This window comes from Drosophila busckii, unplaced genomic scaffold, assembly GCF_011750605.1.
Source record: "Drosophila busckii strain San Diego stock center, stock number 13000-0081.31 unplaced genomic scaffold, ASM1175060v1 chrUn_07, whole genome shotgun sequence".
In the NCBI taxonomy this organism is placed as follows: domain Eukaryota; kingdom Metazoa; phylum Arthropoda; class Insecta; order Diptera; family Drosophilidae; genus Drosophila; species Drosophila busckii.
The window spans coordinates 753653-770683 of NW_022872723.1; the positions used below are offsets into that span (position 1 = coordinate 753653).

The 17031-nt window shown below is 36.9% G+C and overlaps 1 protein-coding gene across 2 annotated transcripts; it reads right to left on the reverse strand.

Moving 5' to 3' along the window:
- Nucleotides 1-471: 471 nt before the first annotated feature.
- On the reverse strand, nucleotides 472-15046 carry LOC108594253. Of its 2 annotated transcripts, XM_017979373.2 has the most exons (7): nucleotides 14871-15046; nucleotides 8123-8197; nucleotides 3573-4019; nucleotides 3406-3501; nucleotides 2290-2699; nucleotides 1794-2213; nucleotides 472-1730 (listed from the first exon to the last, which is right to left on the reverse strand). In XM_017979373.2, the coding sequence occupies exons 3-7, from the start codon at nucleotides 4002-4004 to the stop codon at nucleotides 1385-1387; spliced, it is 1704 nt and encodes a 567-aa protein (XP_017834862.1). In that variant the 5' UTR covers nucleotides 4005-4019; nucleotides 8123-8197; nucleotides 14871-15046; the 3' UTR covers nucleotides 472-1384. The 2 variants fall into 2 exon arrangements, with proteins under 2 accessions (XP_017834862.1, XP_017834863.1); XM_017979374.2 differs by lacking the exon at nucleotides 8123-8197.
- Nucleotides 15047-17031: the final 1985 nt, after the last annotated feature.

Genomic DNA, 17031 nt, shown 5'->3' on the forward strand with positions numbered 1-17031 from the left:
GCATTTTATTTTATTTTTTTTTTATTGAGTTAAAAAAATTAAGTTGACTGGACGATGGCCGTCTGTATCAGCAAGAGAATTTCAATCAAGTTTATTCTAAGGCGCAAATGAAAAAATTAAACAGAACATGTCCCAAAATATTTAAGGGAACACAAACAAACTTTCGACTAATGCTAAAAATTTAAATCCGAATAATACAAATTTAAGTTTCCATCGGAGTCGTAGATGGTAATAACGTTGTTAAAAAGTTGGCTGACAATCGTGTATATAATAAGACTGTATACATATATGTTTATGGGGTCACACACCTTCTGCTTGCGGCATCCTTTTGAAAGTGTATTAGGACTTGCTATTAATTTAGATATTAGAAAAACAATTTTTACATTCATTATATAAATTATTTATAATTTCTTTAACTGTTTTATCACAAAAATGTATAATATTACGGATACTTATTGGTTATTATTGATATATTTTGTGATTTACTACTAATGTGTAGAAAAAGTATTACTTTGAATCGAAACGAATCGAATTGAATTGAAATTCATCAACTATACATACATAAATATAAATAAGTTGTTTATAAATAGGGATTTTCGTTAAGTGTAAGGGATTAAGGTAAACGTAACGGCATTCGCAATGAATACATAATGAATTACAAACTAGAAATACATGTGTATGTGTGTGTGTGTGTGTGTGTGTGTGTGTGTGTGTGAGAGTGGTTTGCTTAAAATAATATTCGCTAAAGAAACTTCGCTGTGCTGCATGAATTCGAAAGAAATGCTATAAAGGATATAAATTGAAATATATAAATATATGTATATCGGTATGTAAACTACAAACTACAAACATGTTCAGCTAGACTGACATTGACTGGTGCCACTTTACTACATAATAATAAGTATTTTGAAACTTTGCAGCTACATAATTGGCAACGTGTACGCTTCATTTTTAATCTCAAGAAGTTCTCATTGTTAATTTGTGTGTTGTACTCGTATTTGATACTGAAATACAAAATGTATTTATGTGTATATATAGATTATATAATATTTGGCTTTTTTGGTTGTTGTTGTTGTTGTTGCTGTTTCGTTAATACATGTCGCGATTGGAATAATTGCATGCTACTTTTTACTTTTGAGAGACAAAATTGACTCGTTTAAAAACTACGACTTAAAAACCTATGTACACAGTATTTAAAGGGAAGATTTGTGTTTCTGCTTACTCTCGCTCTCTCTATCTCTCTCTATATATTTATATATTCCTCACTAACATTCTCTAGTGCATTGAGCAAAATAATCTGTGCAGCTCCCATTCTCTCTAAGCTAACGTGTGTTTGTGATGTTTACTTATGGCATAGAACTGAATACTGCTTGGAGCGTTAATTTTAGGAAATGGCGGTCCCAGCTCTGGCTGCCGCTGCAGCGGCTGAAGTGCTGGCACTAACATCCTCACAGATCGTATGCAGCTTTTCCGTTTCCGAGGCAGAGGTGTTGACTATATTGATGGAGCTAACCTTGGCACGTTGATAGGCCACAACAGTATTCTCGCCCAAGCATTTGACGCAAACATAGGCAATAAGCACGGCAACGCCAACGGTCAAGACGCGCACCATGGGATCCACATACATTTGTATAACAGCCCAGGCGGTGGCACCAGTGACGCACATGAGCGTAATAAGTATGACAGTTTTCATCCAGTGCTGTATGGTGAAACCCTTGTCCCATTCGAGTCTATAAAAAGCAAAATCAGACGTTAATAAAACAGCTTATGAGAACTTGTTCACTCAAATGTACTTTTTGGACTTTTCAATTTCATAGGGATGCGCGCAGACCTTGCAGGCAAGCTGTGTCTCATTATTGCTGCCACAGCTCTCCACCAACCACCGCTTGAGACACTCGTGATGCACCGAGCTGACATCGCCAGTGCAGCGACAGGGCTGTATTAGTGGTTCGGGCTTGTCGCTATCATAGCATATCCAGCAATCCTTTTTGCTTAAGAACGTCTGACCCTCCTCGGGTGATAACTTATTGCTATCCGCATCGAGTGTTGGTATTGATGGATCAATTTGACGTGACAACAGCTTGCGTGGGTTCAAGATCCATAATTGTTCGGGCGCCATGCAGTTCCACAGGCAGCAAGGAAACCAAAGTGCTACGCCGATTTCAGCTATGCGAAATATAATATCGTGCCAATTACGCGAGTTAACAGGCACTCTACAAAAATATGAAAAAAATGAGCGTTAGCCAAACATTACACAGTTAACAAACACACTAGCTAGTAGCTACTTACTTAGTCTTCCAAAAGTCGCCCAATGTCTCGGATGTAAGGAATCCAACAATTACAATTAGCATTATGGCCTGACTGAGCAGCCCGAATCGTGACTGATGCAGCTGTGAGGCATTTACTATGGCCTCACTGGGTCCCAATATTTTGCCCGTTTGATCGTAAACAAAACCACCGCGCAGTTTGAAGAACACTTCCACGCCATAGATGAGAAAGAAGATGACCACTATTAAGAGCAAGGCGGCATAGCAACCGTTGAAGATGTGCGCATAATCACGGCGTTCTGTGTTGATCAGCGAGCTAAAGACTTCGATGCCAAATAAGCTATAGAGGAAGAAATTGAATGCGACGAAGCCAAGGAAGCTCTTCGATAGGAACTGCGATCGCTCCCAACGTATATCGCGTAGATGAAAGATCTGCAAAGTAAAGCAAAGGAAAAACAATTGCATATTACTGTTAAGCAACACGAAGCAAAGTGCGCACGTACGCGACTTTCGTTCCCACAAGCGTTTAATTAATGAACGCCTTAAATTGTTTTTTTTTTTGCCTATCAACGCCCCTATATAAAAACAATGCCTGTAATTGGCCGCACACTTGCTATTTTGAGTGCAACTGCACTTGGGCAGTGGAACACAATAGGTCTCATTTTAATTTAAAATGTTATTCCTCTCCTCTACGCTGCGCCGATGCTAGAGTACACAACTCTTATATTTTTGCATTTCCACGATTATATAAAGCTTATTATTATTAGCTTTCTATAAAGCATACATTAAATTATTTACATAGACTAGCGTTTATTTACTCTTATAATTCAAAGATTCCAATTCCCAGAATTATTCAATTATAGATAGTGATTCTATTTCCATTGCTCTCCCTCTCAGTCTATCTAGTTGTATGTTATAAGCCGAAGGTCTTTCAAGTTAACTTCTATCAGCTTGCTGATTCACATGACGCTCAGATTAAAGTTTAACACTGCGTTAACATTTCCAGATATAACTGATAATAAGTCAAAATTATACCATAATTATGATTATTCTAGATTGGAAACAAAAGCTTTTCACAATCGTACTTTTGCTATTTAAAATAATGCTCCCCGATTCTTCATTTCAAGGGTGAACTCACCTCGGCCCACATGCAGACGATGAGAGAAGCGCACGTCATGAGTAAGGGATAATAGGCGGACATGAGTGTAATGGCCCATTGTGGCTGCAGATCCAACTGAATAATGCATGAAAATTTAATTATAAATTGTATATGCAAAATATGGAATCTTATAGCTTGGCACTTACCGGAGTAGTGAAGTAGGCTCCACGTAGAGAGGCAGCCACAAAAACCATAAAGTAGAGCAACTTTTGTGTGGTGATGCGGCAGGCGCGCAAAATCGAGGGTCGCTTCAGTCGTTGATACTCGGCCACAATGCAGATGAGCAACTGTATGACCGAGACAAGAGCCACCACATAGAAGACTGTGGATATGCCGGCATAGTAAGGGAGATTAAAGAAATCGCACTCATCGCCTGCATAGCGTATGTCGCAGACACAGGTGTTGTTCACACAATCACCCCGGCCCGAGCAGCTGAGATCGCTGGGCGGCATGAATGGTCCATAGGCACCAGCGCCAGGTGCCTTGCTGTGTCCTGAGCTGCGCATCTTGGTCACCTCTAGCGGTGTTTGCAGTACTCGCTTCGAGCAACGCATTAAAGTGCTAAGAATTGGTAGCATTCTATTTTAAATTAACTGTAAATACAAAAGTGATATTGGTAAATAGTTGGTTGAAAGTGTGTGCTTTATTTAATTAAATTAGTTCAAAATATCCAAGGTTACAAATAGATAAAACCAACATATGCTAAACAACAACGAAAAGGTTTTAAAATTTAATATCAAATTTTTTTTTTCTTGGCACATGAATAAACATTTTGTCAATCGTCTGAGGTTTGCTAAAACACAAATATGTAACAAATGCAAGCAAACAAAGGTTAGGGGGTATTGACTAGTATATAAAATGAATTTTTGAACTTACATATTCATACAGAATTTATATCATTAAATATCAAAAATACCAAAATAGCAAAACATTTAACAATTAGTTATTACGTTAAGTTTAATGTTTAGAAAAGTTCATTAAGGATGGGAAATTTCATTATCTATCACGATTTTAAAATACAATCACTCAGCTTGTGAAAAAGTGTTTTCTCCAACTGGTACAATATTAATGGCATATACTGTGGACTTCCCCTGTTAAGTATTTCGCTCTTTCAGTTTTCCTCCCACTGCATCATCTGGTTTCAGACCCTATATGACTATACGAAATAATTAAGTAAGTTGAAAATATTTTTAACTTGCACAACCCTTATCTACCTTTCACCTCTTAAAGAAATTAGCTTTCGTATGTTATGTTTACATCTGTGGTATTAAGGCACTCTAATTTGATTTCTTCATTGAAAAATGAAATAAATTACAAAAGAAAATAACTACTTGTTATTAAGCTTGTTTTAAGCCAGATCTTCAAGAGTGTCTGTCTTACTTAGAACTATCATGTTGACGGCGCTGTTAACAATCCATCAACTTATACATACATATATGTATATATTTCACTGGGCACATTTATTTTTATATTTTTTGTATATTTATCTGCTACTTAGCTTAACAATAACTTAAGCATATGATCTGGTAATATTGATATTAATATTGTCTAACTGTAAACGGGAAAAAGGTTCTTGCATTTTCGATAAATACGTTACATTTTAATTAAAAAATATTATTTGATGTAAATCAAATACCTGTACCTTAATTTTATTCGATAATAAACAAAAAATACCATGTATTACAATCAGATTAATTGCAAACATTCGGCAAACACAATTTTTCTGGCAATCTACGATTATATTTATTAATTTACATTTATTAAAAATTATATAAAATTATAAATAATAAGGCGACGACTGTTTTCTATAATAAAATGCCATTTAGATATCAGTAGGGGGCATCGACAGTTGTAAATATTAATATTTGACGTCCCTAAGGGAGTAACCTAACAACAGTCTGTAGGTAAATTTAACAGACAGATAATTGAAATGCAAGTCGGCGCGTCATGGAAATTGTAATTACTATATGGTCAAGAGTTTGGGAGAGGGTCCAAAGTCGTTAGAGCCATTAGAAATCAATTAGAAACCACTAGTATGGATTTGCGCTTCCATTTTTGTTTGGGCGAGTGTTTGTTTCCTTAGTGGAAATAATTATATATATAGTCAACGGATCCCGTTAAAACGGGAAACGTAGCCAAAGCTTATAGTTATTACTATAAAAAGAAATATTAAACAAAGTTGTGTAAAGTGTAACCATTTAAAAGCTTATTAAACTTTTAAAGGTTCAAGATATATTATGCATAACGTCGTAATATAGTACAGCTCATTAAAAACCAGTCAAGAACACTCCGTGCTAATTAATATAATAGGCAAAAGTAAATTAGTTAAAACAGCTGTAAAGTAGTATACTACTTTTAAATTTTTCGCTTTGGTCAGCTTATCTCCTAAAACATGACAAACATAGTTTACTAATATATGAATAAAAAAAAAAAAAGATATTGTTTTGTTGTCCCATGTGGTATAGACACTTATGTATGTATATATTCGGAAATCTGCCTTGACGGACATCAACAAAAACTTACAAATGCCAAAACAGAGATCATTTAAAAGCTCTCTAAATTGAAAAAATAAAATTTGTCAAGGAATGAAATTCGACATAAATAATCTAGAACTGTTTAATAAACAGTGCTTATGTTGGAAACTTGGAAGTTCACTTTTGGCTTTCGCTGGCTAAAAGTACTTTTAGCAGCTGACTAACGATAAGATAAAGCAAATACATATACTACACGCACATGTGAGAGAGAGACGTTTCATATTTTATATGATTCTCTATAATAGAGCTCTACTTTTGATAATTACATGATGTGTATTGGAGCGGAAGTATTGTATAAATATACACATAGACAAACAAGCTTGTGTGTGTATGCTGCTCATCCAAAGTGCATGAGATAACGAGACTTACCATTTTAATATTTATTGCTTGCTCTCTCTCTTAGAGCGATTAATATAATAATAAGCAAATGCTTTGCGGGAGATGTCTGCATGTCTGCCCGTAACATTTTCACTACATGCTATTTACAATAAACCGAAAATAGCACAAACACACAGACAAGCCTAGATATGTAACTATGTTGTGTATTTATGAGCTTGTTTTTGCTTTTGGCTTTACTTTTGCAACGCGCTGTGCACACAGAGAGGAACGATCGACACGACACGCGTCCGCGTTTCAATTTCATACTAGATAGCAAACGGTCTTGTTAGATTCTAGTGTTGTGTAAATATCGTTCAATTGACTGAATAAGTCGTTCGTTCTTTTTAATCACTGAACTTTGTCGTTCTTTTTGTTCGCTCGTTTTTATTTATCGTTCAACACAGCCCAAAATAATCAAAGCTAAAATAAACTTTTCAGTTTTTTCACTTTAGAGAATAGATGCGTTCGTACGCGAGCGACCCAACACTATTAGATTCTCGAATTTTCTCATAAACTGAAGAGCAGTGGCTCTCAAACTGCATACGCGAGCTAAACAAAAGCTTTGAAAATGCGTTACGCTGTTGTACATTTTGTGGGCTTTAATTGGCTTGATAATAAATAAAAAAGGGTAATGGCAATTAAGAAATAGCTAAAATTGAAATAAATGTAGACATATGATCCATATGATCTTGTCAGCTTTATATGCATATACAAAAATATGTGTGTTTTTAAAATTAATGTTATAAGCTTATTGTATATCGTCGACTTGATCCAAAATATTTATTTCAATGTACTTATACTATAAAATAATTATGCATAGGCGCTTATATTTTTAATACCAAAACAAATGTGCAAATGTGTAATAAAAAACAAGTGGACAAATTAAAGTTGGGCGCAACCAACTTTAATATACACGTTGACTAGAGCATCGCAGCAGCGACGCTTGTATGGCGCGTCAGCAAGCGCACCCAGCTTTCTATATTGATAATTGTAATGTAAATAATTCCTAGGTTATTTATCCGATCATTCTGAAATGACATCGGTCGAAAACATGACAAAGCGGTTTTGTGATTTATTTCAGATTTTGAAGTGTTTTTTAACTGCTCAATATTGTGGTTGTAAATAAAAAAATTAAATAAAAGCGATTGGGTTTTGGTATAGGAGCACCTACATACAAAATTTGGTTGCTCTGCTCTTTAAGTTTTGAGAAACAGTTGCTCAAACACCCAGGCAGAAAGACAGACGGACATGGCTATCTGACTCAGTGTTGTCTTGCTAGATTCACGAATATATACACTTACAATAAATAAAACAATTTTAATAATAGCTCTTAATTTTTCTGCAGTGAATTGAAATACAAAAATGCAACAAAAAAGCTAAAACAAGTTATGTGGCGCTCCCAACCGAGTCAAAATAAATAGACTAGTTTTTTGTTTACATGACGGCCCAAATACATTAACAAGCATTTGATATATTAACTACTAAGTCATTAATAATGACTCATTATATATATTCTGGATTAATTCTATATTTATGTAATATTTAAATCAATGTCGAAGAGAAGAAAGTTCTTAACTTCATTATCTGTCTTTACAGCTAATGAAAACTGTCGGTTTCTCATACGACATCATGCACAACCCTTCAATCTGTATAGATGGCTCATTTCTGTTAAAACGTAAATAATTTTATAAAAACACATGCAAAAATAATCAGACTGGTCAATCCATGCTCAAAATAAAAAAAAAATACAAAAAAACAACTAAAGACTGTTTTTAAATACTCACAGTATAGGGAGGACATGTCGTAACATTATTTCACTGCTGGCTCAGGGTTAAGTAAGTAAATGTCTTAGGCGTAAGCTGGAAAGAAATGTTCTTTTCTATAATCTGTACGTTGGCTAACGCTGATTGAGGATACTTATAAAACTATAAGTAGCTATCATGATTTCAATATATTTTTCGTCTACCCATCAACACACCAAATATTTAACCTTAAATAATTCTTTATTATATAGATATACCCCGATATTTTCTCAAACTCTTTTCATACATATAAACATTTATGCAAATGTTCCGCAGAGAAGTGATACAGCCTAAGCAAATGTCTTTACATTAACAATTCAAAAGATGCCGTGGTGTGTGTCTGGGCTTGGGCCTGTAATTAATGCATAGCCGGAAGAGACCGAGGTGCACCGTGCGCGTGTCTATAACGGCAACATATAAAGACCATAGGATATACCTCATACAAATAATTATATGTGCATCATATTTTTACTAAATAAAAAAATTGTCAATTTTCAAAATATTTCTGAATATGCGGGTTTAATACTAATAAAAAACAAAAAATTAACCAAATTCAAATTTAAATCTAATTTGTTTATACTTAACTTCAATCTATCTTAATTTTAATAGTCTATATAATTCAGCTCTGAGCTCTCGTTCTAACTAGACGTGCTGTGATAACAAAACCAAAATTTTTTCAAAAATAAAATAAATAAATAAAAATAATACTTCAAAAGCATATTTTACTTTTTCGGAAATTTTATTTTACGGAAATTTAATTTTGAGTTTACTCTGAGCTATCGTTCTAACCAGACGTTCATACTTCCGGCCTCGGCTATGCCGCTGGCTGGCCTAAGATTAAAGTCATGTAATATCCCTAAGATGAAGACGAGGACAGCATGCGATACAGTGGCACCATATGCCAAAAGTAAACATCAATTAACAGGTAATTGGGCAGCGACTTCGACTTGCACTACTACTACAACTACAGTTAGTAGTGCCAGTACGTACTCGGTGGCTTCTAGTGCAAGCCATCTACCAAGATCTGCAACGATAATGTCGACATCTGAAGTCAAATGCTCAACGCAAAGTGCTACGAGCGCATTAAGCTCTGCTGTCAATTTACTTCCGCTTAAAGATTGCTCTTTTCAAGCTCCGATAATGTCGCTTCGCAAGAAGCAAAATAAATCTGACAAGGCAACAAAAACAATAAAAAAGCCGAAGCTATCTAACAATATTAACATTGCTTCTCCAATGCGCAGTGAAGCTGCAGCAATTGCGTCTCCACCACTGACTGATGCTGCTATCAACTTGAAGACTGGCCAAAAACATTTGTTGAGTAAGAGGAAGAAACCACTATCACCCACAATTAACTCTAAAAAGGTGAACAGAGATCTGACGTTTGATTCACCGTCAGCATCAACCAGCAAGGCAAGCAACAGCAACAGGTTTGCCCTATTAGACATGGAAGTGGACCTAAACACTGACAGTCAGGTTGAGATAACACCAAGTGTTGAAAAAGAAAGTGGTACTAGCTCTTCAGTAGCTGCCCAAATAAATATACCGAATGATAATATGGATACAAATGATTTAGACAACAGATCTCAACAGAACGATTCTAGTAGTTATAATAATCTTAATGATTCTTCAAAACCACCGCAAATAGTTTTAAGTATCATCAACCTTAATGATCTATTTAATCTCATTTCGGAGGTCACTAGTTTGGATAACGTAGTAGTTAAAGTTAACCAAGGAGTTACAGCTAGAATCTTTCCCAAAGACTCTAAAACTTATCGAGTTATTGTTGACCATTTCGATAAAATGGAAATTGAATTTCATACTTACCAAATGAAGGAAGAAAAGCCTCATAGAATAGTAGTTAGGGGGCTTCATCATAGCACACTAACCAGCGAAATTGTTGCCGATTTTAAAACATTTGGCTTTGATGCTCTTCAGGTGCATAACCCAAGGTCAAGGTCTAACCGAGATGTAAAACTCAACATATTCTTTATTAATATTAAGCCATGTGCAAAAATAAATGCTATATATGATATACTAACACTTTGCCGCCAACGAGTAAAAATTGAAAGGATGCGCAAAACATCAGAAATCGCTCAATGCATACGATGCCAAGAATTTGGCCACACAGCTAAGTACTGTCGTCGACAACCCAATTGTGCTCGATGTGGCGAAGATCATCTTACAAAGCAATGCGCACGACCCCAAGATCAACCGCCTACCTGTATGCACTGTGGTGGTAATCATACGGCAAGTTACAAGGGTTGCCAGTGGTATCAAGATTACCTTAGACGATCTATGGGTTCTACGAAAAAGCAAACAACACGTCAACAACCACAAGAAAAACGTGAGCAACATCAGTCAACTCGTCAGCAACTCACTCAGCAAATGCCTAACACTTTTGGAACCAATAGCGGAGGTTTATCTTATGCATCAATAGCCAGAAATGGAAATGGACCTGCCCAGCGCCGTCTACATGACCTCCAAGCGCAGCAACAATTACAGAAATCGAATAAAAATGCTGTACAACAACAACAAGTGCTTGACGTTCAGTCAATATTAGAGCAACAGCAACAGCAATTTTTAAAATGGCAACAGCAGCTCCAGCAACAGCAGCAACAGCAATTCCTTTTTTGGCTACAGCAGCAGCAGCAGGAACAACAGCAGCAACACAAGCAAAACAGCCAACGACTTGAACGGCTCGAAAATATGGTTTTTGAAATGGCCAACTCAATCAAACAATGGACGGGGGATAAATCAGTTCTCCAGCGCCACAACATCGCTTCAACCTCACAATGAACAATCTCAGGATCCTTATCTGGAATGTCAATGGCATCTCCGGTAAAGCCAGAGAAGTTGAGCTCTTTGCGCACAACAACCGTATCGACATTATACTTTTAAGTGAGATAAGGCTTAATCGAGGAGAAGTTGTCAATATATATGGGTACTCCTTCTATCCAGCGTATAAGCCATCACGGCACAATCATGGCATCGGAGGAGCGGCGGTTTTGGTGAAAAGCTCTCTAAGTCATTTCCCACAAAATGTTATTGAAACACAAAACATACAAATGTCTTCCAATAAAGTTGCCACAGGTATGGGGTATTTGGATGTGAGGGCAATATACTGTCCTCCAAGGCACAGAATCGTAGAAAGGCACTTCACTGACATACTAGCTTCTTGTGGCCAGAGGTATCTGGTTGGTGGTGACTGGAATGCTCGACATTGGTTGTGGGGAGACACTTACAATTCACCCAGAGGACGTGAGCTAGTCGAATCAATTTCAGCTAGAGGGGCTAAAATTCTTGCCACTGGTTCACCTACTAGATACCCATATGTATCCAGTCACACTGCTACTTGCATTGATTTTGCATTATACCATGGGATACTGGATTCTCAAATAAATATTAGCCAAAGCTGGGATTTAGACTCTGATCACATTGCCCTAATTGTAAATTTGCAAACCAATGGTGTTAATGTCAGCCCAAGTCCTCGGTTAATCACAAGACGCACTGATCTCATCGCCTTCAAACAACATCTTGAAAGCTCCTTTCAACTAAATTTGACTCTGGACTCTAAAGAGGACATTGAGAATGCTGTCGATATTCTAACTGATAGCATATATAGAGCTGCTACTGCTTCAACGCCACCTGATATTGATCATCGTCCTATAACTTATGGCATTGTTCTTACAAGGGAAGCCAGAGAGCTGATCAAGAGAAAAAGACGCCTTCGTAGAAGAGCAATTCGCTCTCAAGATCCTGAGGACCGAATTTTATGGAATCGAGCAGCAAAACAATTACGAACCCTTTTAAGGGAACTTCGTAGCGATTTCTTCGAGCAAAAATTGTCCTCCATGGACTACACCATTGACACGAATTACTCTTTATGGAAGTGCACAAAATCGCTTAAACGACAACCTTTTAGACAGGTTCCAGTCCGATGTCCTGGTGGCGAATTTGCAAAAACCGAATTGGAGCAAGCCAATGCTTTCGGTCAACACTTAGAGGATCGCTTCACTCCTTATGATTTTGCTAGAATAGAACAAGTTAGAGAGACCCATCAGAGTTTGGATACTCCATTGCAGATGTCACTGCCTATTAAACCTATAAGGATTGAGGAGATATCTGAAGTCATCGAACTTTTGCCCAAAAATAAAGCTCCGGGTATTGATAGGATTTGTAACACTACGCTGAAGGCCTTGCCTACAAGAGCGCTCCTATATATAGCATTAATTTTTAATGCTATTATTAGGATCCAAGTGTTTCCAAAGCAATGGAAGTTAGCTGCGATTCTGATGATTCACAAGCCAGGTAAACCAGAGACTGATCCTGAGTCATATCGCCCAATCAGCCTGTTACCCTCCCTGTCTAAAGTATGGGAGAAGCTAATTGCCAATCGTATTACTCTGATTATGAGTCAAAGCAGTATCTTGCCAGATCATCAATTTGGCTTTCGAAGAGGACATGGCACTGTCGAACAAGTCCACAGATTGGTAAAACATATTTTGCATGCCTTTGACGACCAGGAGTACTCCAATGCAGTTTTTATTGATATGCAACAAGCCTTCGATAAGGTATGGCATGATGGTCTACTATGCAAAATTAAAAACATGCTACCTGCTCCGTTCTATGGACTTTTGAAATCATATTTGGAAGAGCGAGAGTTTAAGGTTAAAGTTAGGAATACACAGTCGAGTAGCTACCTAATGAGAGCAGGAGTCCCGCAGGGCAGCGTACTCGGACCATTGCTATATTCGCTGTATACTGCTGATATACCCAGCCCCAACAATCAACATATGGTAGCTCCCTCCAAAGCTCTAATTGCCACCTATGCAGATGACATTGCAGTTATTTACAACTCTGGCTGTTGCAGAGAAGCAGCTAATGGCCTGCAAGAGTATCTTGCAACTCTCGCAGCTTGGTGCAAACAGTGGAACCTGAAGATCAATCCGTTGAAAACAACGAACACCTGTTTCACACTGAAGAGGTACATACCTAATACGCCTGAAATACAGCTAGAGGGAGTCACTCTGGAGCAGCCTTTGCAAGCAACATACCTTGGCATTACCCTGGATAAGCGCCTTACCTTTGGGCCACATCTCAAAGCCACGGCTAGAAAATGCTACATGAGGATCCAGCAAATGCGTTGGCTTCTAAATAGGAAGAGCACCTTGCCGCTTAGATGCAAAAGGGCGGCATATGCGCATTGCATCCTGCCAATCTGGCTGTACGGAATACAGATTTGGGGGATCGCAGCCAAATCCAATTATAAAAGGATCCAGGTGTTGCAGAACCGGACACTGAGGAGCATAACAGACTGTCCCTGGTATGTGCGCGGGACCACTCTCCATAAAGACCTAAAACTACATACTGTAGAAGAGCAAATTGGTAGGCACACAAGCCGATACAGTGAGAGACTCCTGAGACACCGCAACCTACTTGCTAGAAACTTACTTCCAGCTAGACCTCTGAGACGACTCAAACGGCAAGGCTTTGCCAAAACCATTAGGGGCCAATAAAGATGACATATCCATAATGTAATCCTCATATTGTATTGAGGTTTGGTTCATTTCTCTATTTCTATCCATGTGTTGTTAAGTTTTATGCTGTTACGGTTTCCTCACTGAATAAATAATAGAAAAAAAAAAAAAAATAGTCTATGGTTTTATTGCTTAAAACTAAATTTAGGCGTTTTGGCATATTAACTAAAGATTGAAATATACTAATGTCAATATTAGCCTCAATATTCGCAGTAAAGTCATAAGCGTCAAACAAGGGAATTTAGCAGAAATAAAAAAAAAATGAATCGTATGCTATATTTATTTTGCGAACAATCAATTGAAATAATTGAGACACTTTTAAGTGAAATGCAGAAGCGCTTGTCATCAACCGCAAGTACAATGTGAGGAATTATTGATAACATAAATGTTTTAATATAGAAATTGTAATATACTGATAATTTCAGGAAAATATAAAAAAATGCACTTTAATTAATTACCACTGAAAGGAGGTCGCGCGCACTAAATCCAGCTGTAGTATTCATGTTTGTTTTGCTTGTCAAAAGCAAATAACAAAACATAGCGCTCGGCTCGGTACGTTTGCACCTAAATACAACAGCGAGCGCTTTGAGTGCATGTAAATAGATAAAGTTTTCTGCTAAAAAGCACGCAGACTGAGCCCCAATGGAGAAAGGGGGTGAGTGGAGTGGAGCGTGTCGCAGTAATTACGATTAGGAAGGCCGCCTCACATTCGACAACAACAAAACCTTAACCGAAGAGCGACGCAAAAAGTTTTAATGGAAGTGAATGAACGAATGTAAGCACACCCACACAAACAGACTGACACACACACACACACACACACACACAGGGGTTTATATTGTAAAAAAGCTTTAATAAAATTAAATAACTAGCATAGCCGTTGCAACCTATTGCCTTTGGAAACACATAAAAAACAGATATTAAATTTTGCACGTCATTAAAAAATTTCGTTTTCAAATAGACACAGTCACACACATTCTCTGCTTATTAATATACACACGTACATATTGCACATAATAGAAGCTGGGTACATTATAAGTACAGCTGCACCTGAAAACGCGCCAATAATTGCACTGTTGAAAATCTTAGACATTCAAGCACTTTTCTATGGTCATTGGGGATTTGATGTGAGTCACGGAGGCACGCGATTCCGAAATTCATTTGTAATTCCCATTTGCATATCTTAATCTTACCTTTGCCCACGGTACCTCGAATAAATTATTGAATTATGCAGCAGGAAACACAGTGCACCCGCACTTGCACTATTGCATTATTTAAAAATTTGTATTATTTTTATTTTGGCAAGATTTTTCTTATTTGTATGTATAATGTTGTCGATTTTTTTGCATTTGCATTTATTTTGTTGTTGTGAGAAATGTGCGTCTGTTAAGGTGCTGCTCTAACCGATAACTGTTTATCTTGCATCACTGCTATTCGATTACTTTTCTTTTATTCGCGCGTCACTCGATTATCCAACTCAAACATGTTGCAACATGCTACTGGTAATCGACCTGTGAGTAGTCACAGCTAATTTAAAATTATATATCACTATATTGACGGCGACAAAATAACTGTTGAATTTTTGTCGTCAAGATTTAATATATAGACAGATGAATTATGGGATTGCAAAGTGATCTTAATTTTATTCCTCAAGGATTTTACTAAATGTTGTGTAAAATATGAATCTTCTGCTAATTTCAATATTTTATTTATGTATTTATATTTCGGCCTTGTAATAATCTGCGCCGCGGATTAACGTTAAATATGTAGTAATTCAGTAATTAAATTATATAGGGTTATTGAATTTTTGTTTTGTCAATGTATACTGACGGGTACTTTTTAATTTATATGAAAGGTTTGAAATTTAAATTGTAAATAAAAGTTTGCCTTTTCTAGTGAAGAGGCGGGTTGCTTTGAAATTAGTGCCAACAAATTTAATGTATCAATTTTAAAGCATGAATCCCATATGTGAATCGGATATTAACTGTACAGAGTGCCAACAGTGGATGCGAGCGGTATGCGCACGTTGCAGGGAGCTGTATGAAAAAGAATCGATTGATGCTTGGACAGCTTGGTGGCATGACAATACGCCAGCATTATACAAGGAACTAGGAGACATGACCGCCTATGATTGCAACAAGCTAAAGCATGTCCTGGAGCTTCAAGTTTCAAGTTTGGTAGCTGTAACCACGACACGGGAAACAAATGCGGTAGAGCCCACGGAGAATCACTCTGTCTCGCCAAACTTATCAAACTGGGCAATGCGCTTTGAGTGGTGGGAGAAGCTGCTACTAATAGCCGCTTATATTGTAGTAATAGTAATTGCTGTTCTAATTGTTCGCTGGTACATGGGACGAAATATAGAAGATTTGCCAGAAGAAATGGAACAACCGCCACCCAAAGAGACAATTCCCCCGCCTGAAGCTGAGGAACCTTCATCAGTTGAAATCGAACAAATGAAGGGTCCCAATCGAAAACGTAATTTCAAGAACAAGTTTATCTATCAAGTACGTAAAATATTTGTACATAGTGAAGAAGCACAGCTGAGGCAGAAAAAAAAGATCGAGGAGCTGGAAAAGTTAAACGAGTCTTTTAAAAGAAGGAAAATAGAAAAATGGACGCAGGAACCAGAGGAACCTAAGCCCAAAAGGAAATTCAAAGGCAGGGGAGCCAAGAAAAAACAAGAAACAAAACAAGAAACACAACAAGAAACACAACAAGAAACAAAACAAGACGAAATAAATAACTGATATTCATAAATATTTATAAATTTGTATTAAGCGAAAGAGGAATGGTGTCCCATTGTCTTTTATCAAACGGAAAACACGGGATAGCTAAGATCATAGGCTACGAATTTTGTTCCTAGGGGTGAACTTAAAAATAATGCACATTCCACACAGATTATGGGCACACCCAGTATTTAAAATATGTACATTTGTATTGAAAGTGATTAGACTGCCAACTGAATTTACGTCAAAGGTGCCATATTCAAAATTAAAAAATACGTGAAGTTAGCCGCTTTTAAATTTTGACAGCTTCCTTTTTGAGACTTCCGTTGTGATTTTAGCAATTACAATATTCATTTCATTTAAAATATTCTTGATAAGCGAAAGGTCAAAAAAAATATTTTCCCTAGTGAACATTGTGTATTTTCTACATATATATACTATGATTGTAAATAATATTATAGTATAATCTATATAAAAGCACAGCAAAATGTACGTTGCACGTTTAACGAGTTTACTTTAACTTATACAGCTTTAGTTTATATCCAAGGATTGCTATGAGTGATACGTTGTTTGAATAAGCGTATCACGATAGCTCTCCTGGCAATAAACCTAAAGTCACGCACAA

Excerpts from the sequence above, each read along its gene's own strand:
- LOC108594253 (XM_017979374.2), bottom strand. The coding sequence starts at position 4,004 with ATGCTACCAATTCTTAGCACTTTAATGCGTTGCTCGAAGCGAGTACTG. Across the intron at positions 3,502-3,572 it reads GAGCCTACTTCACTACTCCG|TTGGATCTGCAGCCACAATG; the intron begins GTAAGTGCCAAG and ends TGCATTATTCAG. Across the intron at positions 2,214-2,289 it reads GGCGACTTTTGGAAGACTAA|AGTGCCTGTTAACTCGCGTA; the intron begins GTAAGTAGCTAC and ends ATATTTTTGTAG.